This window comes from Salvelinus namaycush, chromosome 3 (genome assembly GCF_016432855.1).
Source record: "Salvelinus namaycush isolate Seneca chromosome 3, SaNama_1.0, whole genome shotgun sequence".
Taxonomy (NCBI): Eukaryota; Metazoa; Chordata; class Actinopteri; order Salmoniformes; family Salmonidae; genus Salvelinus; species Salvelinus namaycush.
This window is the reverse complement of record NC_052309.1, coordinates 33619837-33643566: the sequence shown is the minus strand read 5'-3', so window position 1 is coordinate 33643566 and position 23730 is coordinate 33619837. Positions and strand designations below refer to the sequence as shown.

The following is a 23730-nucleotide window of genomic DNA, read 5'->3' as shown; positions in this document are numbered from 1 at the left end:
ACCTACAGGTTATGGAAAATGTGCTATTTTAATATTTCTACAGTAGGTTTCCTCAAGGAGAAGCCCCCCACTTCTACAGTATATCAAAGATAATAAAACAAAAACATTAGTAAATACTACAGTAATGTCCCCAAAAACACTGCAGTAAGTACTACAGTTTACTACAGTCCGCTACAGTCCGCTACAGTCCGCAAAAATACCACAGTAAATACTACAGTATACTACAGTCCGCAAAAACACTACACTAAGTGTATAACACTACAGTATATACTTTTCTTTACTACAGCATCTATACTATAATAAATTGTAAATACTACAGTAAATACTACAGTAAAGTCTGCAAAAACACTACAGTGAATACTATAGTATTCCTACCATAGTATACACTATTATATTTTTTCATTTGGGCACACATGCTCTTAGAAGAGGGCTTTGTGTAAAACTCAGATGGGACATTTCTTTTAAAGCCCAATTGGTTTATATGCTGAATAGGTTGTTTTTATAAGCCAGCAAGTGCCGGGGTAACGGCCTGTGTAGCCGAGGAGATAACATGAAGACCATTTAAAGCCTCCCTCTCATTATTCTTCCATAAATCAAGTTCAGGCACCTTGAGATATCAAGCTTCAGAGCCAGTCAAATGTATGATTGCAGAAATGAACCTACTACTGGAATGAAATTCACACATTTTCATACAGCATGATTCTCGTTGATAGTGTTCTCTCCCATTACAAGCAGCATTTCCATTATAGTCCTCAGCTGTTCAATTAAAAGATATCTGCTGCGTCCACCTCATTTCATTACCTTAATGATGTTCTGCTAGTGATTTAATGTGATTGTGTGTGTGTCATAGTGTTAGTGGGTGTGTTTTTCTCTGTGTGTCTCACTCTCACTCACTCACTCACTCTCTCTCTGTGTGTGTGTGTGTGTGTGTGTGTGTGTGTGTGTGTGTGTGTGTGTGTGTGTGTGTGTGTGTGTGTGTACCTGTGTGTGTGTGTGTGTGTGTGTGTGTGTGTGTACCTGTGTGTATTTAGAGAGAAAGCCAAGGGGAAAGGTGTTTGGCCACAGCAAATACAAGACACCACTTGTCTGGAATGGAGCTAGTTCCACAGCAGAGAGGGTGCAGAATACTGAAGCACAGGATCAATGGAAAAGCGAATTGAGGCTGGAGTAGGTTATTTCTTTTGTAGTTAGCTCAATGATTGTTAAAACAAATAGCCCAATTACTCTGCTCTCAAAAAGTAAATTACCCTGTCCTCTTGCCTTAAGCAATCCCTTTTCCTCCAGTTGGCTACACAAATTAATAATGTCAAACACTTTATTAGTGGGGTAGCCAAGTTTTGGGGATCAGGTTTTGAAACATTGGTGAGGAAATAGCTACAAACAATGAAAAGTAATAACTCATTCTGACTAAACTGATTGGGATGTGCTGAGTTCTCATACATCATCGCATGTAATGCTATTTGAGGTCACTGCCGTCAACCGTGAAATGTTCCTAAAAATGTGGGAAAACTTTGGTCTATATTCAATCTGTGTCGCTGAAGCGTTACAGACTGCGTGATATAAATGTTAAGGTCATTCCCGATTGAGCCGACATATGCAGCGTTTACCGTGAATGCAGTCTCCGCTGACGCGGGAACATTGCCTTTAAATTTCAATCACGCTGTAATGCTGAGCTTCCGTGATACGGATTGAATGTTTGGGAGTGTAAACAGATGTTTTGTCAGAAAGTAGAATCGGTTTGGATCAAATGAGGTGAGATAAGGGAGGTAAAGGCAAAAAAAAAGGCCATGGTGGCGAAGTAAATACAATATAGCAAGTAAAACACTGGAATGGTAGATTTGCAGTGGAAGAATGTGCAAAGTAGAGATAGAAATAATGGGGTGCAAAGGAGCAAAATAAATAAATACAGTAGGGGGAGAGGTAGTTGTTTGGGCTAAATTATAGATGGGCTATGTACAGGTGCAGTAATCTGTGAGCTGCTCTGACAGCTGGTGCTTAAAGCTAGTGAGGGAGATATGTGTTTCCAGTTTCAAAGATTTTTGTAGTTCATTCCAGTCATTGGCAGCAGAGAACTGGAAGGAGAGAAAGGAAGAATTGGTTTTGGGGGTGACCAGAGAGATATACCTGCTGGAGCGCGTGCTACAGGGGGGTGCTGCTATGGTGACCAGCGAGCTGAGATAAGGGGGGACTTCACCTAGCAGGGTCTTGTAGATGACCTGGAGCCAGTGGGTTTGGCGACGAGTATGAAGCGAGGGCCAGCCAACGAGAGCGTACAGGTCGCAGTGGTGGGTAGTATAAGGGGCTTTGGTGACAAAACGGATGGCACTGTGATAGACTGCATCCAATTTATTGAGTAGGGTATTGGAGGCTATTTTGTAAATGACATCGCCGAAGTCGAGGGTCGGTAGGATGGTCAGTTTTACAAGGGTATGTTTGGCAGCATGAGTGAAGGATGCTTTGTTGCGAAATAGGAAGCCAATTCTAGATTTAACTTTGGATTGGAGATGTTTGATGTGAGTCTGGAAGGAGAGTTTACAGTCTAACCAGACACCTAGGTATTTGTAGTTGTCCACATATTCTAAGTCAGAACCGTCCAGAGTAGTGATGTTGGACGTCGGGCAGGTGCAGGCAGCGATCGGTTGAAGAGCATGCATTTAGTTTTACTTGTATTTAAGAGCAATTGGAGGCCACGGAAGGAGAGTTGTATGGCATTGAAGCTCATCTGGAGGGTTGTTAACACAGTGTCCAAAGAAGGGCCAGAAGTATACAGAATGGTGTCGTCTGCGTAGAGGTGGATCAGAGACTCACCAGCAGCAAGAGCGACATCATTGATGTATACAGAGAAGAGAGTCGGTCCAAGAATTGAACCCTGTGGCATCCCCATAGAGACTGCCAGAGGCCCGGACAACAGGCCCTCCGATTTGACACACTGAACTCTATCAGAGAAGTAGTTGGTGAACCAGGCGAGGAAATCTCTCTGATCATGCCTAGAATAATGCCTTGTAATGCTTGTTAATGCTATGTAACTTAAGCTTTATGTGAATCCATACATTTTGCAATGTTAATTAAATACGCTTGCATTTAAAATTCAATTCTCAAACCTGTCTTTACCTTCCTTTTACTGTTACTCAACTATGGTCTCTTCCATATTTCTAAATCATATTTATGGATCAGATATTCAGTTTAATAGACTTTGTTAACATACAAGCTACATAGTCTTATCACAGGTCGCATGTGTGGTATATATAAATAATATTTACTACCAGTCAAAATTTGAACACACCTAATCATTCCAGTGTTTTTCTTTATTTTGACTATTTTCTACTTATTTTCTATAGAAAAGACATCAAAACTATGAAATAACACATCGAATCATGTAGTAACCAAAAAATTGTTCAACAAATCAAAATATATTTTAGATTCTTCAACGTAGCCACCCTTTGCCTTGATGACAGCTTTGCACACTCTTGGCATTCTCTCAACCAGCTTCATGAGGTAGTCACCTGGAATGCATTTCAATTAACAGGTGTGCCTTGTTAAAAGTGAATTTGTAGAATATCTTTCCTTCTTAATGCGTTTGAACCAATCAGTTGTGTTGCAGGGGTGGTATACAGAAGATAGCCCTATTTGGTAAAAGACCAAGTCCATATTATGGCAAGAACATCTCAAATAAGCAAAGAAAATGACAGGCAATCATTACTTGAAGACATGAAGGTCAGTCAATACGGAAAATGTCAAGAACTTTGAAAGTTTCTTCAAATGCAGTCGCAAAAACCATCAAGTGATAAGAAAAAACTGGCTCTCATGAGGGCCGCCACAGGAAAGGAAGACCCAGAGTTACCTCTGCGGCAGAGGGTAAATTAATTATAGTTAACTACGCCTCAGATTGCAGCCCAAATAAATGCTTCACAGAGTTCAAGTAACAGACACATCTCAACATCAACTGTTCAGAGGAGACTGCATTCTGCAGCGATACGCCATCCCATCTGGTTTGCGCTTAGTGGGACTATCATTTGTTTTCAACAGGACAATGACCCAAAACACACCTCCAGGCTGTGTAAGGGCTATTTGACTAAGGAGAGGGATGGAGTGCTGCATCAGATGACCTGGAATCTACAATCACCTGACCTCGCCTCCACAATCACCTGACCTCAACCCAAATGAGATGGTTTGGGATGAGTTGGACAACAGAGTGAAGAAAAAGCAGCCAACAAGTGCTCAGCATATGTGGGAACTCCTTCAAGACTGTTGGAAAAGCATTCCTCATGAAGCTGGTTGAGAGAATGCCAAGAGTGTGCAAAACTATCATCAAGGCAAATGGTGGTTACTTTGAAGAATCTCAAATATAAAATATATTTTGATTTGTTTCACACTTATTTGGTTACTACATGATTCCATATGTGTTATTACATAGTTTTGATGTCCTCACTATTATTCTACAATGTAGAAAATAGTAAAAATAAAGAAAAACCCTTGAATGAGTCGGTGTGTCCAAACTTTTGACTGGTACTGTACATAAAATATAATATTTACATACACTTAGGTTGGAGTCATTAAAACTCGTTTTTCAACCACTCCACAAATTTCTTGTTAACGAACTATAGTTTTGGCAAGTCGGTTTGGACATCTACATTGTGCATGACACAAGTAAATTTTCCAACAATTGTTTACAGACAGATTATTTCACTTATAATTCATTGTATCACAATTCCAGTGGGTCAGAAGTTTACATACACTAAGTTGACTGTGCCTTTAAACAGCTTGGAAAATTCCAGAAAATTATACAATGACTTTAGAAGCTTCTGATAGGCTACTTGACATCATTTGAGTCAATTGGAGGTGCACCTGTGGATGTATTTCAAGGCCTACCTTCAAACTCAGTGCCTCTTTGCTTGACATCATGGGAAAATCAAAATAAATCTGCCAAGACATCAGAAAAACAACTGTAGACCCCCACAAGCCTGGTTCATCCTTGGGAGCAATTTCCAAATGCCTGAAGGTACCACGTTCATCTGTACAAACAATAGTACACAAGTATAAACACCATGGGACCACACAGCCGCCATACCGCTCAGGAAGGAGACGCGTTCTGTCTCCTAGAGATGAATGTACTTCGGTGCGAAAAGTGCAAATCAATCTCAGAACAACAGCAAAGGACCTTGTGAAGATGCTGGAGGAAACAGGTACAAAAATATCTATATCCACAGTAAAACTAGTCCTATATCGACATAACCTGAAAGGCCGCTCAGCAAGGAAGAAGCCACTGCTCCAAAACCGCCACAAAAAATCCAGACTACGGTTTGCAACTGCACATGGGGACAAAGATCGTACTTTTTTGAGAAATGTCCTCTGGTCTGATGAAACAAAAATATAACTATTTGACCATAATGACCATTGTTATGTTTGGAGGAAAAAGAGGGAGGCTTGCAAGCAGAAGAACACCATCCAAACCGTGAAGCACGGGGGTGGCAGCATCATGTTGTGGGGGTGCTTTGCTGCAGAAGGGACTGGTGCACATCACAAAATAGATGGCGTCATGAGGACGGAAAAGTATGTGGATATATTGAAGCAACATCTCAAGACATCAGTCAGGAAGTTAAAGCTTGGTCGCAAATGGGTCTTCCAAATGGACAATGACCCCAAGTATACTTCCAAAGTTGTGGCAAAATGGCGTAAGGACAACAAAGTCAAGGTATTGGAGTGGCCGTCACAAAGCCCTGACCTCAATCCTATAGAAAATTTGTGGGCAGAACTGAAAAAGCGTGTGCGAGAAAGGAGGCCTACAAACCTGACTCAGTTACACCAGCTCTGTCAGGAGGAATGGGCCAAAATTCACCCAACTTATTGTTTGAAGCTTGTGGAAGGCTACCAGACACGTTTGACCCAAGTTAAACAATTTAAAGGCAATGCTACCAAATACTAATTGAGTGTATGTAAACGTTTGACCCACTGGGTATGTGATGAAAGAAACTAAAGCTGAATAAATCATTCTCTCTACTATTATTTTGACATTTCACATTCTTGAAATAAAGTGGTGATCTTAACTGACCTAAGACGGGGCATATTTACTCGGATTAAATGTCAGGAATTGTGAAAAACTGAGTTTAAATGTATTTGGCTAAGGTGTATGCAAACTTCCGACTTCAACTGTACATATCGAATATTACCCAGCTACAGACCTTATCCAAAAGGAAAGAAGAGAACCTGTCTATAATTTCCCCAGGAATCTAGCCTGAAGGTTATACTTTGCCATGCCGGCTTTTTCAGATGGTGATTTTTTCACATCTTTATTGGTGTGGGGGGGGGGGGGGGGGGGGTTATTGCTCTGAAAGTATCCTGTGTTTTGTGTTGAGAGAGGCAAGGTGGCAACTTCACATAAATAGTGAATTCTGCGTCCAATCTTCCACCTCTTCCGCCCTTCCTCCCCCACTTCCCCTTCTCTTCCTCTTCCACCTTTCCCTCATCGCACTACCACTTTCCTTTGATTCTTCTGGTCCAACCCCTCTTCTCTACCTCAACTCTACCTTCCCCATCCCATCTCTCCTCTCCCTCTCCCCCCTCTTCACTTCCCCTGCCCTCCCATTCCTTACCAGTTCCAGCCCTGCTTGCTGGAGGGGGAGTACTTGTCCATGAGAGCGGTGAGTTTAAGTAGCGAGAGCTTCCGCAGCAGGTGGAGGTGAGAGACAGGCTGGGCCTCGACCCCTGGGCTGCTGGCAGTCACTGAGGGAAGGCTCTGCTCGCTTGACCAGTGGTGCTGGCTCCGTCTATAGAACAGACACAACAGAACAATGATTTGTTCAGTGATAGAGTTCATGCATTTACAATATGATTTATCAAAACCTATTTGCATTTTTATTCTCAATGATACAATTACATAAGTAATGGATCTGTATGTACGAGTAATACACTTCCAATATGCCTTTTTAATGAGCGCTCAGGCCAGCTGTCATTCTCGACAGCCTGTTCTCACCTGATATTGCGTGGTAGTGACTGAACCTCTGTGCCATCTCCATCCACAGATTCTTTTTCTAGGCTCTCCCTGTCCCCATCTCCCTCCCCCTCCACGGCTCCCGGCCCCAGCTCCTCAGCCTCCTTGATCTCCAGGTGGATGTGGTTGGAGGAGGAGGAGGGGCAGGGAGAGGGGGTGGAGCTGCGGTTAGAGTCAGAGTCAGAGTCCTCTGACAGTTTGTCCGTCCAGGTGTTGACGAGTTGCTGCAGGTCGCTGATACGCTCCATCACGCTGTCCAGCGCAGAGAACACATCATTGTTTTCGCTGATCTCCCCCGTCTCCGCCGCCCTGTGATGCTCCACCTCCTGGCCAATCACCTGGCCTATCGGCACGTTGTCATAGATACTGGCCCGGTGGTCCAATGAGGCTGGGGGGCTGCAGCAGGGGGAATCCTGGTCCTTGGCCGCTGCGCTCCCCCTGCTCCGTCGCCCACGGTACCCGTGGAAGCTCCCAGTTCTCCAGTTGACGGAGGTGTTGTCTATGGGCAACAGGACATTGTTGTGAGTGAGGGCAGTGGGGAACGTTCCTGGCTTGTGTCCCTGGGGGATCTGGAAGACCAGGCTCTCGTGGTTATTCCTCTCGTCCTTGTAGTCTTGGAGCTCTCGGACCGGGCCGCTGTGGAGACCTTCCTGGTGCTGTTCTCGGACCCCGCCGGTTCGTTTGCAGTTGCTGCGTACCCTGGTGATGGGGCTTGGGGTGCTGACAGTACTGCTGCTCTCCGATGTGCTGGGGCTGCTGCTGCCTGAGTGGGGGGAGGATGGTGAGGAGGAGGCCTGGCTGCCCGGCCGGTCCCTATCCCTGTCCTGCAGGGTGGAGATGTCCAGGCACTGCAGCCGTCTCAGCCTGTGCTCCACATCCAGACCCTCCTGGAGCACGGGGCCAGAGATGACCAGCCTGGTCCTGCTGTGGCCACTGTGACCTGGGGAGCAGAGGGTGGATGTGCTCCTCAGACGCAGCTTCTCCATCTTCCTCAGCAGACTAGGGCCCTTCTTCCTGGGGGGCTTGTCCGGGAAGCGCTCCTCAGCACTGCTGAAGCCGAGCATCTCACCCCCTGGGGAGGGGGACCCGCTGAATGACGTGTCCAGGGACATGGTCTTGTTGGTGGAGGAGCAGCGAGACGAGCTCCTGCTGGTCTCTTGGTCGTCAGTGGCAGTCTTGCGGCCCTCACGGCCTTCACTCTCAGTGCTGCTGGTGCTGTGGAGGGAGCAGACCTCATGACGGTCGTTGGCTTCACACGGGGACATATCATGACTGTCCGGGGAACACAGGAAGCCCATCCCCTCTAGTCGACGCCAGCGCCTTGTCTGCCTCTCGTAGGCCCATTTGGCGCTGATGGCACAGGGCTCCTCATCCTCTGACTCCTCCAACTAAGAATTACAAGACAATAATCAAGGTACTGTATGAGCCATGTCTCCCCCAAAAAATCAGGGCCATCTATTTCTGGACATCGTGTAACTCTTCAGAGATATGTTTTATTTCTTTTATGTTTTTGAGTAGATCAGCTTTATTTTTGCAGATAGATTTTGGCCTCTGTCAATGTAAATTGTCTGCATCATTTCCAATCCCCCATGTATATTGTTTTGTAAATATATATAGCATTTTAAATATAGATTTTTAAAATATATTTTCCTTCTTTATTATATCTTCCACAAAGATAACAAAATTCTGAGATAACAAGTCTCTGAGAACATTAAATGTCCAATGCAGCCATTTTTATATCAATGTCAAATAATTTCTGGGTAACAATTAAGTACCTTAATGTGATTGTTTTCTATTAAAATTATCCAAAAATATCAAGAATAGCTTCTTAGCAAAGAATAATTTCACAAGCAAAAATTTTGAGAGGACTGTCTGAGTGGGGAGGAGAGGTTATTGGCAGAGAGGTTAGGAACTCTCTTATTGGTCTATTTACCGCATGGTGATGTCACTATGGAAGGCCAAAACTCCTTTCCACCAAAACAGGCTGAAATTTAATTTCTCTTTTTCATCTCGCTCTTAGAACACTCATCTAGAATTCGTTTTCACAATTTCACAGTACTATTCCAACAAATGTATATAAATATAGGAAAATCTAGTTTTTGACTGCACTGGGCCTTTAAGTAGAAAATTATTATGCAACATGATTAATTCTAGATGAGTTTTCACCCTAATTATCTTTCTCTGCACTTTCTCAAACAAAGACTATTGAAGTTTTGAGGAGTTTTGGAGGTGGGTGGAGCTATCTACCTAGTCATCAATATCAGTGGAAATCGATGCGTTAAATGCTAACTAGGAGCTTTTCCTCTGGTTACTGCGGTGTCTTTGACAGAGCTGCCATGTTGGTGTTCCATGGTGTTCACTCTCACTCACCCGTCTCTTTGATCTGCCCAGCTCCAGCCTCAGCTCCACACATTTGTTTAAAGTGCTTAATCTCCTGTAAGCAGAGGAGAAGAATGGCGGTTAAAACAAGCACAGCAGCATGGGACCCAATCGAAAACTAACGCACTCACACACTCTGTCTTTCTCTCTTTCTTTCTTTCTCTCTCTCTCTCCTCTCTCTCTTTCCCCAGCCCAATGAAGTATTCCAGCACTACATACACTTCATCAGTAGAACAAGGAGCCATGGTGAGAAGGAGGGAGTGGATGTAAAGTCCAGCTACTCACCTGCAGAGTGAATCAAGTGCATCCTTATCCAGAAAACTGTGATCAGTCTTTACCCAGTCTATATCAATGGGGAACCTGCAATCTGAGAGGCAAACAAGGCAAATGAAAGCGTGATATGACACTGTTTGTTATGGATGAGCAAATATGTGGATGTGGTGTGTACTGTAATAGATTCTGTTTGATGGCTTGAGAGGATTACTATTTGATATTTACCTTTGTATAATTGCACGTACTGGGGAAAGCCGGCCGCTCTCAGCCAATCGCAAGCCTCCTTCGCTTCGATCTCTGCAAACAAAAAAACAATATTCAAATTACAATTATTTTCTTGTTGGCCCATTTTAATAACAGGGCAAATATTTGTGCATATTAAGCGAGCTATTTTACGCTTTAATTACACTCGCAAAAATATTGCGGACAAAAATAGAAGCGCCTCTCTCATTTTTCTCCTCATCTCTGAGAGGGTATACTTTTACAGTGGATTTTTGGAAGAGGCCATCCTAATTGCTCCTAATTGGCTAACGTGGCGTGTGTGTGTCAGACACAGAAAAGGCAGACATCGTTTGTCAGAAGTGGCTTCAGTCCCTCTGGCCACACACAGCCTTTCATGTCCCCTCTGTTGAGGTTCCACCCATCTGCTAACTCCCACCATTGACATAGTACTGTCAGGGACAGATGGTGGAAAGAAGTGCAATCTTTCTTCAAACTCACTGGTACTTCATGAAATAAAACCCAGAGAAAGAGAGAGAACGTTAAAGAGAGAAAACGATAAAGAAACAACAAGAGAGAGTACTTGGAATTAGGTGTTTTTCTCCCAGGCTGTGGGGTCAGGGGAAGACAGCTGGAGGTTGAGTTACAAAGAGGCGGCAGGTAGCCTAGCGGTTAAAGCGTTGGGCCAGTAACCGAAAGGTTGCTTGTTCAAATCCCAAAGCCGACTAAGTGAAACATCTGGCGATGTGCCCTTGAGCAAGGCACTTGAGCCTACTTGTTCTTGTAAGTTGCTCTGCATAAGAGTGTCTGACAAAATTACAACAAAAAAGCAGATGGCTGAGATATGTAAACAGGGGAAAAACAAGCTGTGAATATCACAAGACTCCTTTGATCCAGGGGAGATAAACTCTGCTAGATGGGAATGGGGTTCATCAAATCAACAGCCAGGTTTGATCACTTAGTGTTAGAGGAGGATGATTTCTGTTCCTGTCCAATATTGACTGGCTTTCATCAGGCTGTCCACTCAAGAGAAAGCTTCAAACTGTAACTAGTGCCTGTAACCTGGTTCAGGTTCCCAATCAACCTAACAGGGTAGTTACAAACATCACAGGAATTAAATCATCAACATGTATAGATCACATCTTTACTAATGCTACATAAATATGTTTGAAAGCAGTATCCAAATCCCTAGGATGTAGTGATAACAATATAGTAGCCATATATAGGAAAACTAAAGTTCCTTAAGCTGGGCCTAATATAGTGTATAAAAGGTCATCCAATAAGTTTGGTAGTGATTCCTATGTTGTTGATGTAAAGACTATTTGTTGGTTCGTTGTGTGTAATGACAAGCAACCAGATGCTGCACTTGACACATTTACAAAATGTCTTATCTCAGTTACTAATAAGCATGCACCCATTAAGAAAATGACTGTAAAAACAGTGAAGTCCCTGTGGATTGATGAGGAATGGAAAAATTGTATGGTTGAGAGGGATGAGGCAAAATAAATGGAAAATAGGTCTGGCTGTACAACTGATTGGCAAACGTACTGCAAATTGAGAAATCATGTGACTAAACTGAATAAAAAGAAGAAGAAACTACACTATGAAACAAAGATAAATGACAAAGAAAGATAATAAAAAGCTTTGGAGCACCTTAAATTACATTTTGGGCAAACTCTGCTCCATCATTCATTGAATCAGATGGCTCATTCCTCACACAACTCACTGATATTGCCAACTACTTTAATGATTTTGCAAACTTAGGCATGAAATGCCAGCAACAAACATTGACACTACACATCCAAGTGCATCTGACCAAATTATGAAAGACAAGGGTTGTAATTTTGAATTCCGTGAAGTAAGTGTGGAAGGTGAAAAAATTAAAGTTGTCTATCATCAATGACAAGCCACTGGGGTCTGACAACTTGGATGGAAAATTACAGAAGATAATAGCGGACAATATTGCCACTCCTATTTCCCAGATCTTCAATTTAAGCCTACTAGAAAGTGTGTGCCCTCAGGCCTGGAGGGAAGCAAAAGGTTTTCCCTACCTAAGAATAGTATAGCCTTCTTTACTGGTTCAAATAGCCGGCCAATCAGCCTGCTACCAACCCCTAGTAAACTTTTGGGAAAAATTGTGTTTGACCAGATTTCCCCTTTATTTAAACAGATACAATGCTATTTTACAGTAAACAAATTGACAACAGACTTTCAGTATGCTTTTAGGGAAGGACATTCAACAAGCACAGCGCTTACACAAATGACTGATAGAAATGTATTAAAAAAATATTGTGGAGGGCGTTTTATTAGACTTCAGTGAGGCTTTTGACATTATCGATCATAGTATGTTGCAGAAAAAACATGTGTTATGGCTTTACACCCCCTGCTATATTGTGGATAAAGAGTTATCGGTCTAACAGAACACAGAGGGTGTTCTTTAATGGAAGCCTCTCCAACAAAATCCAGGTTGAATCAGGAATTCTCCAGGGCAGCTGTCTAGGCCCCTTACATTTTTCAATATTTACTAACGACATGCCACTGGTTTTAAGTAAAGCCAGGAATATCTAAACTCAGCAAAAAAAAGAAATGTCCTCTCACTGTCAACTGTGTTAATATTCAGTAAACTTAACACATGCAAATATTTGTATGAACATAACAAAATTCAACAACTGAGACATAAACTGAACAAGTTCCACAGACATGTGACTAACAGAACTGGAATAATGTGTCCCCGAACAAAGGGGGGTCAAAATCAAAAGTAACAGTCAGTATGTGGTGTGGCCACCAGCTGCATTAGGTATTGCAGTGCATCTCCTCCTCATGGACTGCACCAGATTTGCCAGTTCTTGCTGTGAGATGTTACCCCACTCTTCCACCAAGGCACCTGCAAGTTCCCGGACATTTCTGGAGGGAATGGCCCTAGCCCTCACCTTCCGATCCAACAGGTCCCAGACGTGCTCAATGGGATTGAGATCCGGGCTCTTCGCTGGCAATGGCAGAACACTGACATTACTGTCTTGCAGGAAATCACGCACAGAACGAACAGTATGGCTGGTGGCATTGTCATGCTGGAAGGTCATGTCAGGACGAGCCTGCAGGAAGGATACCACATGAGGATGGAGGATGTCTTCCCTGTAACACACAGCATTGAGATTGCCTGCAATGACAACAAGCTCAGTCCGTTGATGCTGGGACACACTGTCCCAGACCATGACGGACCCTCCACCTCCAAATCTGTCCCGCTGCAGAGTACAGGCCTCGGTGTAACGCTCATTCCTTCGACGATAAACGCGAATCTGACCATCCCCCCTGGTGAGACAAAACCGCGACTAGTCAGTGAAGAGCACTTTTTGCTAGTCCTGTCTGGTCCAGCAACGGTGGGTTTGTGCCCATAGGCGACGTTATTGCCGGTGATGTCTGGTGAGGACCTGCCTTACAACAGGTCTACAAGCCCTCAGTCCAGCCTCTCTCAGCCTATTGCGGACAGTCTGAGCACTGATGGAGGGATTGTGTGTTCTTGGTGTAACTCAGGCAGTTGTTGTTGCCATCCTGTACCTGTCCCGCAGGTGTGATGCTCGGATGTGCCGATCCTGTGCAGGTGTTGTTACATGTGGTCTGCCACTGCGAGGACAATCAGCTGTCTGTCCTGTCTCCCTGTAGCGCTGTCTTAGGCGTCTCACAGTACGGACATTGCAATTTATTGCCCTGGCCACATCTGCAGTCCTCATGCCTCCTTGCAGCATGCCTAAGGCACATTCATGCAGATAAGCAGGGACCCTGGGCATCTTTCTTTTGCCGTTTTTCAGAGTCAGTAGAAAGGCTTCTTTAGTGTCCTAAGTTTTCATAACTGTGACCTTAATTGCCTACGGTCTGTAAGCTGTTAGTTTCTTAACGACCGTTCCACAGGTGGATGTTCCTTAATTGTTCATGGTTAATTGAACAAGCATGGGAAACAGTGTTTAAACCCTTTACAATGAAGATCTGTGAAGTTATTTGGATTTTTAAGAATAATTTTTTGAAAGACAGGGTCCTGAAAAAGGGACGTTTCTTTTTTTGCTGAGTTTATGTATGCGGATGACTCAACAATATACACGTCAGCCACCACAGCAACTGAATTGACTGCAACACTTCACAAAGAACTGCAGTTAGTTTCAGAATTGGGGGCAAGGAATAAGTTAATCCTAAATATTTCAAAAACTAAAAGCATTGTATTTGAGATAAATCATTCACTAAACCCTAAACCTCAACTAAATCTTGTAATGAATAATGTGTAAATTGAGCAAGTTGAGGAGACTAAACTGCTTGGAGTAACCCTGGATTGTAAACTGTCGTGGTCAAAACATATTGATACAACAGTAGCTAGGATGGGGAGAAGTCTGTCCATAATAAAGATCTGCTCTGCATTCTTAACAGCACTATCAACAAGGCAGGTCCTACAGGCCCTAGTTTTGTCACACCTGGACTACTGTTCAGACGTGTGGTCAGGTGCCACAAAGAGGGACTTAGGAAAATTGGAATTGGCTCAGAACAGGGCAGCATGGCTGGCCCTTGGATGTACACAGAGAGCTAACATTAATAATATGCATGTCAATCTCTCCTGGCTCAAAGTGGAGGAGAGATTCACTTCATCGCTACTTGTATTTGTGAGAAGTTGAATGTTGAATGCACCAAGCTGTCTATTTGAACTGCTGGCACACAGCTCGGACACCCATGCATACCCCACAAGACAAGCCTCCAAAGGTATCTTCACAGTCCCCAAGTCCAGAACAGACTATGGGAGGTACACAGTACTACATAGAGCCATGACTACATGGAACTCTATTCCACATCAAGTAACTCATGCAAGCACTAACATTTAATTTAAAAAACAGACCGACAGGCACAGACACATGCATACATACACACGATAACATATGCACTATACACACACGTACACATGGATTTTGTGTTGTAGATACAGTGGCTTGCGAAAGTATTCACCCCCTTTGACATTTTTCCTATGTTGTTTTATTTACAACCTGGAATTAAAATAGATTTTTGGGGGGTTTGTATCATTTGATTTACACAACATGCCTACCACTTTGAAGATGCAAAATATTTTTAATTGTGAAACAAATAAGAAATAAGACAAAAAAAATGAAAACTTCAGCGTGCATAACTATTCACCCCCCCCATAGTCAATACTTTGTAGAGACACCTTTTGCAGCAATTACAGCTGCAAGTCTCTTGGGGTATGTCTCTATAAGCTTGGCACATCTAGCCACTGGGATTTTTGGCCATTCTTCAAGGCAAAACTGCTCCAGCTCCTTCAAGTTGGATGGGTTCCGCTGGTGTACAGCAATCTTTAAGTCATACCACCTATTCTCAATTGGATTGAGGTCTGGGCTTTGACTGGGCCTTTCCAAGACATTTAAATGTTTCCCTTTAATCCACTCGAGTGTTGCTTTAGCATTATGCTCAGGGTCATTGTCCTGCTGGAAGGTGAACCTCCGTTCCAGTCTCAAATCTCTGGAAGACTGAAACAGGTTTCCCTCAAAAATATCCCCACAGCATGATGCTGCCACCACCATGCTTCACTGTGGGGATGGTGTTCTCGGGGTGATGAAAGGTGTTGGGTTTGTGCCAGACATATCGTTTTCCTTGATGGCCAGAAATCTCAATTTTAGTCTCATCTGACCAGAGTACCTTCTTCCTTATGTTTGGGGAGTCTCCCACATGCCTTTTGGTGAATAGCAAACATGTTTGCTTATTTTTTTCTTGAAGCAATGGCTTTTTTCTGGCCAGTCTTCCGTAAAGCCCAGCTCTGTGGAGTATACGGCTTAAAGTGGTCCTATGGACAGATACTCCAATCTCCTCTGTGGAGCTTTGCAGCTCCTTCACGGTTATCTTTCATCTCTTTGCTGCCTCTCTGATTAATGCCCTCCTTGCCTGGTCTGTGAGTTTTGGTGGGCGGCCCTCTCTTGGCAGCTTTGTTGTGGTGCCATATTCTTTCCATTTTTTAATAATGGATTAAATGGTGCTCTGTGGGATGTTCAATGTTTGATCTGTACTTCTCCACAACTCTGTCCCTGACCTGTTTGGAGAGCTCCTTGGTCTTCATGGTGCCGCTTGCTTGGTGGTGCCCCTTGCTTAGTGGTGTTGCAGACTCTGGGGCCTTTCAGAACAGGTGTATATATACTGAGATCATGTGACAGATCATGTGACACTTAGATTGCACACAGGTGGACTTTATTTAACTAATTCTGTGACTTCTGAAGGTAATTGGTTGCACCAGATCTTATTTAGGGGCTTCATATAGCAAAGGGGTGAATATATATGCACACACAACTTTTCATTTTTTTTTTTGTTGAATTCTTTGAAACAAGTATTTTTTTTCATTTCACTTCACCAATTTGGACTATTTTGTGTATGTCCATTACATGAAATCCAAATAAAAATCTATTTAAATTACAGGTTGTAATGCAACAAAATAGGAAAAATGGCAAGGGGGGATGAATACTTTTGCAAGGCACGGTATGTAGTAGTAGAGTAGGGGCCGAGGGCACACACGTATTATGTTGTGAAATCTGTTGTAAATTTATTGTAATGTTTTTAAAAATGTATAATTGCCTTCATTTTGCTGGACCCCAGGAAGAATAGTTGCTGTCTTGGCAGCAGCTAATGGGGATCCATAATAAATACAAATACAAGTTTTGGGATGGACGGACAGAGTTTGTGACATTAGAGAGGAGATCAGCTGTACCTGCTAAAATATGACATACAGGCTAGTATCACATAACTCTGAGGCTGTAAAGCTATGTATCAGAATGTACCTGCCTAGGTTACATTAAAAGCCTGCACCCTCTGTGACATCTAGGAAGATTTTAATCCACTTAACCCCAACATTTCTCTAAGTTTTCGCCATCATTGTGAAGCCCAAGTTATTATTTTGCTTTGACAAAGTCATTTCTCTAGATTATTATTTAGTGTGATTAGTGATTCATTTACCTCTGTCCCTCATTTTAAGGTCAACCCTGCTACGTGAACTCCCATTTGAATATGGTGAAAATAAACTATACCTTTTTTAATATTTTTTCCAAAAGCAACATTAAACAGCTAATAGTCAAATCATAGTGTAAAAATAGGTGAGCTGGTTCTACTCTTTTTGGCAATTTCCTGTGTTTTGTGGTGGAAAACTGAGCGGGTCAAGCCTAACACGTCAACCCTGTTACCCATAGATAGACAGGCTGATTTAAGATGAAATCGTCAACCCTGTTACTGTCAACCCTGTTACGGTCAACCGTGTTACTTTATTTGGCACTTAATATGCACTTGCTGTAGTATTTTTATTTATTTAACCTCTTGAGATGAAGTTACACTTCTCAAAAGGCACCGTGGAACAACCATAAAGCCTATGGCGGAATAAGTTGTTATCACCTTATAATAACACCCTGCTCCCAGATGTAAATAAACTATTAGCTACCCAAACCAGTGGTCAGAATGACATCACAGGGCTGGAAAAGGCATAAGACAGGTGACCCAGTTGCAGTATGAAATATATATAAAACTGTGAACAATTAACTTCACTGGGCCTTGTTCACCACTGTATTCTCCCTGCGTATAAGCATGATTGTATCTGTGAGAACGCCAATTTTAATAAGGCCAAGAAGGGAAAGGCTCTTCCTTTTCCAAATTCCTCAGGCCGCCTTGGAGGAAGTTGTGCTTTTGGGCTCTGGGTTCTGATAAGAGATGCGTGCTCGGAATTCAACCCCTCCCTCCCTCACCGCGCCAGGAAGTCGGAGGAGTGTGTTTAGGGGCCTGGGAAAATGGCGGTACGTGCTCTAGCCCTGACGCAATCCTTGCCTCCCCCCCCCGAGTGGCGTCCCAGCGCACACCACACACACTACACACCCACTCTTCGTAGCAGTCTCCTAAGTCCTACCACTATATGGGCCTCCAGGCCTAGAGCTGTCTTTTGCCATGTCTCTTCATAAGTGGATAGACATGAGAAAAGCGTCTCAGTGTGATATGGTAACATCTCTCTGCTCTGACAGCTTACATGGTTCTGATCTTCACAACATCCTCCAGAGGACCAAGCCTTAGACTCGACAGCCTCAGTGGAATGCAAATACAGCTGCTTTTTACTGGGATGGCAAGTGTCAAGTGAGGCGTAAAAGTGGTATGAAAACCTCAAATGTCTGTGAAGTTATGTTGAGAACTGTAACACTAGACACGTGGAGTGCTAGGGATGATATGACTTTGGGTGGTTACTGTGGCCTAGTTAGATTACAACACAATGGATGTGTTCTAGTGAATGGCCAACATATGTCCTCTGAATGACTGTAAACAAGGACATTTTTATGAGGAAAAGACAGGAAAGACCAAAAGATAGAACTGACCTCCATTTTCTGTTCTTAAATCAGAGAATATAGATGTTTGATGAATCGCAAACAACAGTGATATCCAGCAGTTGGTCATCTATCATGTTTCTGTTCTGTTAGGTATTTTGTGTATGACCCAAGAGTGTCACTCGGTCAGCAAATCAGAGTTAATATGGAAAAAGTAACAATGGCTCTATAACAATGGCAATCAGAGAGCACCTGGTGATTGTTACACAATAACTTATCCCCTTTAACCATCTATACCAGCGCTGGCTTGTCTCATTCCATTACTCCCCGGCCAAAGTTGGCAGGTAGAATTGCATTAGGTCATAGGTATAATTGTTCCTGTGCTCTGTTGCTCTTGGTTGCTAACAACAGTGTCTGTGTGATCCATTCATGCCAATGGGGAAATGAGTTGGAGGGATTTTCGCTGCTATAGTTAGAGAACTTTCAGATTGCAGAAAGTATAATTGGTGAATTAAGGTCTTCTAGGAAATACTAGACACCACAATGAACCGGTCAATCTCTACTGAACCTTTTTAGAGAACAATCTGCAAACGAGCCCAACTTAGGGGTCTGCTCACTTTGAATCATGTTGATTGCATTGAAATACTTGGCATTTAATGGTCAAGTAGAACTATGCACATGATAAGATGCCAAATCTTAAAATGGTGAAATACAACAGTTAGTTGATTAGAGACCAAATACTCTAATCCATTGCAATGATTGAGTGACTTTGTTCAGTCTGGTTCCTCTGAAAAGCTAACACCATGGGAAAAAGACTTATTGGAAAACAACAGATGTGCTAGGCATTTTATCTCTGATTCCAAAGTAGCTGGTTTTCTATCATAACTCCTAAGTTCATCAAATATTGCAGCCTGAACGCATTGCCTACGGCCTAGGAATATATATGGAGCAGGAAACAAATACAGTATATTACACACTAACATTACACACTAACACTAACATCACTGAAATTAATTTAAACAATTGACTGGCACCTGCATGAAGAATTCAATATAACACACTCCCACATAACACTCAACCTACAGGCCAGAAATAAAAATATTAATGAAGTACTCTGTAGGCGTAAATTCTTAAGATGTCATTTGATTATTTTATATGGACATTTTTTATTAATTTTCTTAATTTTAGAGTAAACTAAGAAACTTAACTTTCGAATCTATGACAAAACATCTAGGCTATTTAAACAAATATTTATTAAATTATTTGATATAAAATAATTAATTTTAAATGAGCTGAAGTATCATATTTATGTACTCACTTTCCTTGACAAAATGTTGAATATTCACACTGTCTTTACTGATCCTACTCAAACAATTAACCACTTATTTTTTTCATTAGAGCTCACTGAAGAACACCTTCAAGGATTTTATTAACATTATAGTCATTTATTTAGCAGACAGTCTTATCCAGAGTGATTTACAGTAGTGAGTGCATTTATTTTCATACTGGTCCCTTGTGGGAATCAAACCCACAACCCTGATGTTGCACACACATGCGTTACCAACTAAGCCACAGTGAACCCTTTCATGTTCCTTGAAAGTCAAACTATTCCTTTTGAATCTATATGACAAAACATCTAGGCTAGTTAAATAAGTCTTTTTAAAAGCCTGTTGCAAAACTATAGTCTAGAGCATGCATTAGACTAAAGGGCTGATGATCATGCGGTGGTGCAGCACATCACCTTACATCATCTGAACTCCTCACCTCATTTTGAGCACCACATGAACCTCACAGCTGACACCCTATCAGGTTAGTAGTGGCTCTCTGAATATGTTAATACATGTAAGTTTATATTTGTCGGAGTCCTACAATTTGTATTGTAGTACTAAAGTTCATAGAAGAAAAGTTGTTACTTACTTGTAATCAACATGGTGCTGTAATGTTGTCAGATAAAATGTGATATTTAGTCTCGTTTTATTCTTGTTAAGAATGAGCAAACTTATCAAACTTGATGTTGAATAATAAAAACACATTAAAACAATAAAAATCTAATCAAATATTGAAGGCAAGTTCAGCTGTCTTGATCATATTGGCCATCATAGTGAAATCAGTACAAACATTTCCACTTTCCAGTCACCCTTCCCTCCACTGGACCATACCAACTGCACTTAATGCTCACTCCAGGAGGGAGGCTTCTAAAATTACATAATGGATGACCAAGGCATGCCAGGGTATTTATAAAGTATTTCAGAATTCAGATAACTTTCTCTACTGTGACAACTAATACAATTGTAACATCTGATATAAAATAATTCATTTTAAATTAGCTAATGTATCCCCCCCCCCACACCACCACCCTTAAGAGAGTGTGGTTGATCCCATGACATTGCCCTGTTGGTATTAGACTAGACTGGAGTGACCAGAAAGAGATTTCCAAACCTCAGACTCTGGCCTTGAGGGCATTTTTGCCCCTTTGTAGTCAGACTTGACAGTTAAAATTAGATGTAGCAGACAATCAGCCTATCACGGTAAACAAGGAAACTCTCAAAGACAGTCAGGCCAAGAACATGATGAAATTCCCTCCACACAGGCTTCATAATAATCATGTATTTTTTATATAATACAGTACAATATTTGGACTTTATGTAACTATTCCTTCCAATATCCAGATGCCACATTTCTTACACATTTATGTTCTCACTTTTTTTGACAAAGTGGTGAATATTGACTCTATCTTTACTAATCCTACTCAAACAATCAACCAGTTATTTATGTCATTTGAACTCACTCAATAACATTTTCATGGATTTCATTAATATCATAGTCATTCAGCAGACAGTCTTATCCAGAGTGACTTACAGTAGTGAGTGCATACATTTTCATACTGGTCCCCCATGGGAATCGAACCCACAACCCTAATGTTGAACACACCACACTCTACCGACTGAGCCACAGGGAACCCTTCCCTGTTCCCTGAAAGTCAAATAATTCCTATGGTACAATACCTTATCTCTAAAACCTGCAGCCCACACTTATATGTGGTCTGACTTTCTCCTGTAGCTGCTATCAGCATCCTGTAAAAGGCAGCCGCTGTTTAAAAGCAGAAATGGCACATTTAGTTCAAATCAAAAGAACAAGAGGATAGGAACTCTAATGACTACCCTTAAACCACTGTGGATGATGACAAAAACCTGCAGTGCTAATAGCCCTCGTCAAGGCTTCATCAGGATTCATTCCTAGGTAAGCCATTAGCGGTAATAGGTTCCATTTACAACGTAGGTGTTTGATTAGGCTCGTTTAAATGTGAAAACCCCTTGAGAGGTCCACCGCTTTGCTGCATTAATTCACAGTTGAACGAAAGATGGAAAGAAATGAAAACAACTAATGACTTTTACACAAGAGTGAAGTACAGGACCCATGGTCCCCTTGGCAACCTTCCTGGAGCGCTTAGCTCAAGTTTATAATAAAACCTGGAAATAGGCATTCTTGGCTGTTACTGGGAATGAGATGTTTTTCTTGGATGACCCTAGCCCAAGATTCTGGTTTATGTGCATGATGTCATAGTCCATCATAATGCAGACCAAAGTTTTGTTATTTTTCCTGCAGATTTCAAAACAGCTTCTGCTTCATGTCTATGTAATAAAGTCATTATTTTATAATACACTTTTGAAGACAAATGTTGACTACGGTAATTGTCACAATTGACCAAATATTTTATCTTGGCACAATTATAAAGTTTTTCTGTTTGGGTTAGCTGGTGAATTCATCAAAGCTACTGGCTCCATCTGGTCCCTTGAGGGTCCCACACTAGTTTTGAGTGAGTTAATTTTGCGGGGCGGGGGTGTGCACTGCAGCTCTCCTCCCCAAGCAAAGGCTTCCGCTCTGACAAGCCCCTTATTCCAAATGGTTTAACTCCAAATGATGTAAAGCACTGTCCTTCCATCACACAATCTGCTTTAATTCTATACCTATATAAAAATTTTTTAGCAGCTGTTGAATAGTTTGAGTTCTATGGATGTTATAAAACTTGTTGCTATGTAAGAGATTATGACTTCTGGGTTTTCCTCCTCAGGATCACAACTCCTAAATGCTGAAGTGATAGTGATCAGCAAGAATGAAATGATCGCTGCTGTTAATATCTACGTTTCTCTACCTCTCCCATCAAATCAAACTTAACCATGACGACAGGTGTTTTTCTACTCACTGTTGCTTCATGGGCAGTCAGCCTGCCTTACGATAAATACACAACATCACAAAGAAATTGCCATACGGAGACATGAAACTATGCTGAAACTATAGAAACCACACTGAACACCACAACAAAGAAGATCATTCCACATCATCTCACTTTACGATATGAGCTTGGACAGGTTGGCTGAAAATGGCCAGGCTATAGCCAAATGGGTCTATTTATCAAAGACACACATCCAGAGGTCCAATGGCATCTCTCTCCAGTTCATCATTCTTAGAAATGACATCATCTGTGTTCAAATCTTTGTGTTGATGAAATTATGTTACTTCAACAGCTGTGGTGGCAGACCGGCCAGCAGCCATCCAGTCTGTTCTACTGGATGGTTTTTATTTACAACTGAACTATTTACAATGACTGTGATTAATGCTAATGGCCAAGCCTCTCTATTGGAAACAGTCAGATCCATCCACCAAGACTGATCCAAAGCAACACTAGCGCCATGTGGACTGTGGGTATGTTTAATACAAAGTGACATATGTCCTAGTGTTGTGAGAAGGACAAAGGGACAGCCGTGTGTGTGTTAACCTAGTATGAAAGTTGCCCCATCCTCGTTTGTTTGCTAGGCCATAAAGCTGAGAGGCTCACTTAGGCTTGACCTCTGCTCTTGGCAGCCGCTGCACTGCTGGCCCCTGGTCACTATTCTTCCTGGGGTCCAGCAAAATGAAGGTTATGCAAGAACACACATCCTTTTCCTGAGTAAGAGGAGGAGGGTGTCAGAAAAGGAAGAATTCAGGTCAGTGTGTGTGTGTGTGTGTGTGTGAGACTGTGTTTGTGCGTGTTACTGTGTGTGTGTTTGTGTGGTTATGAGTGTGTTATGGAGGGTATGTGAGGATGTGTCATGTGTTTACTCTCATGGACTTTGTTTCTATTTGAGTATACCGTATGCACTTGTGATTGTGTGTGTTTCTCTCTATGTGTGTATTTCTGTGTCTGTAATCTGAGTCCAGCCTCTGAGTCTTTGGGCTGGTATTTCCGTTGATGTAGGAAGCATTCTTTCTGTCCCTAGAACTGTGTGTCCCTCCCCTTCTACTCACCGGCACTGCAGCTCCAGCTTGCCATCTAGCCTCTGTGTACAAATCAACCTGTCCTGAACACACTGGGCGCCTCTGTACTGGAACCAGGAAACGCTGAGCACAATCACTGACCACCTCCTCCTCGCTCAAAATAACTTCTAATTTTAGCAGAAATACTTTATCAAAAGCTATGATGATAATAATAAAACTACAGTATTTTGGCCTCTTTGTGTACCCTTTAGGGACAGAGACAGAGGGACAGAGGTGGCAGTGTGGAAT

The 23730-nt window shown here is 42.3% G+C and overlaps 1 protein-coding gene across 2 annotated transcripts in view; it reads right to left on the bottom strand.

Moving 5' to 3' along the window:
* si:dkeyp-23e4.3 (rho GTPase-activating protein 7) overlaps window positions 1-23730 on the bottom strand; it is a 106326-nt gene that overhangs the window by 10863 nt on the left and 71733 nt on the right. Inside the window, exons 1-6 of one of the 2 annotated variants that reach the window (XM_038975878.1) lie at window positions 20104-20307; window positions 9866-9937; window positions 9653-9734; window positions 9359-9422; window positions 6971-8376; window positions 6591-6764 (exon numbers count right to left, since the gene is read on the bottom strand). In XM_038975878.1, the coding sequence (XP_038831806.1) occupies window positions 6591-6764; window positions 6971-8376; window positions 9359-9422; window positions 9653-9734; window positions 9866-9937; window positions 20104-20116 (1811 nt within the window). In that variant the 5' untranslated portion in view covers window positions 20117-20307. Of the gene's footprint in view, window positions 1-6590; window positions 6765-6970; window positions 8377-9358; window positions 9423-9652; window positions 9735-9865; window positions 9938-20103; window positions 20308-23730 lie in introns of those variants that run through there. The other variant, XM_038975870.1, reaches the window with a different exon arrangement.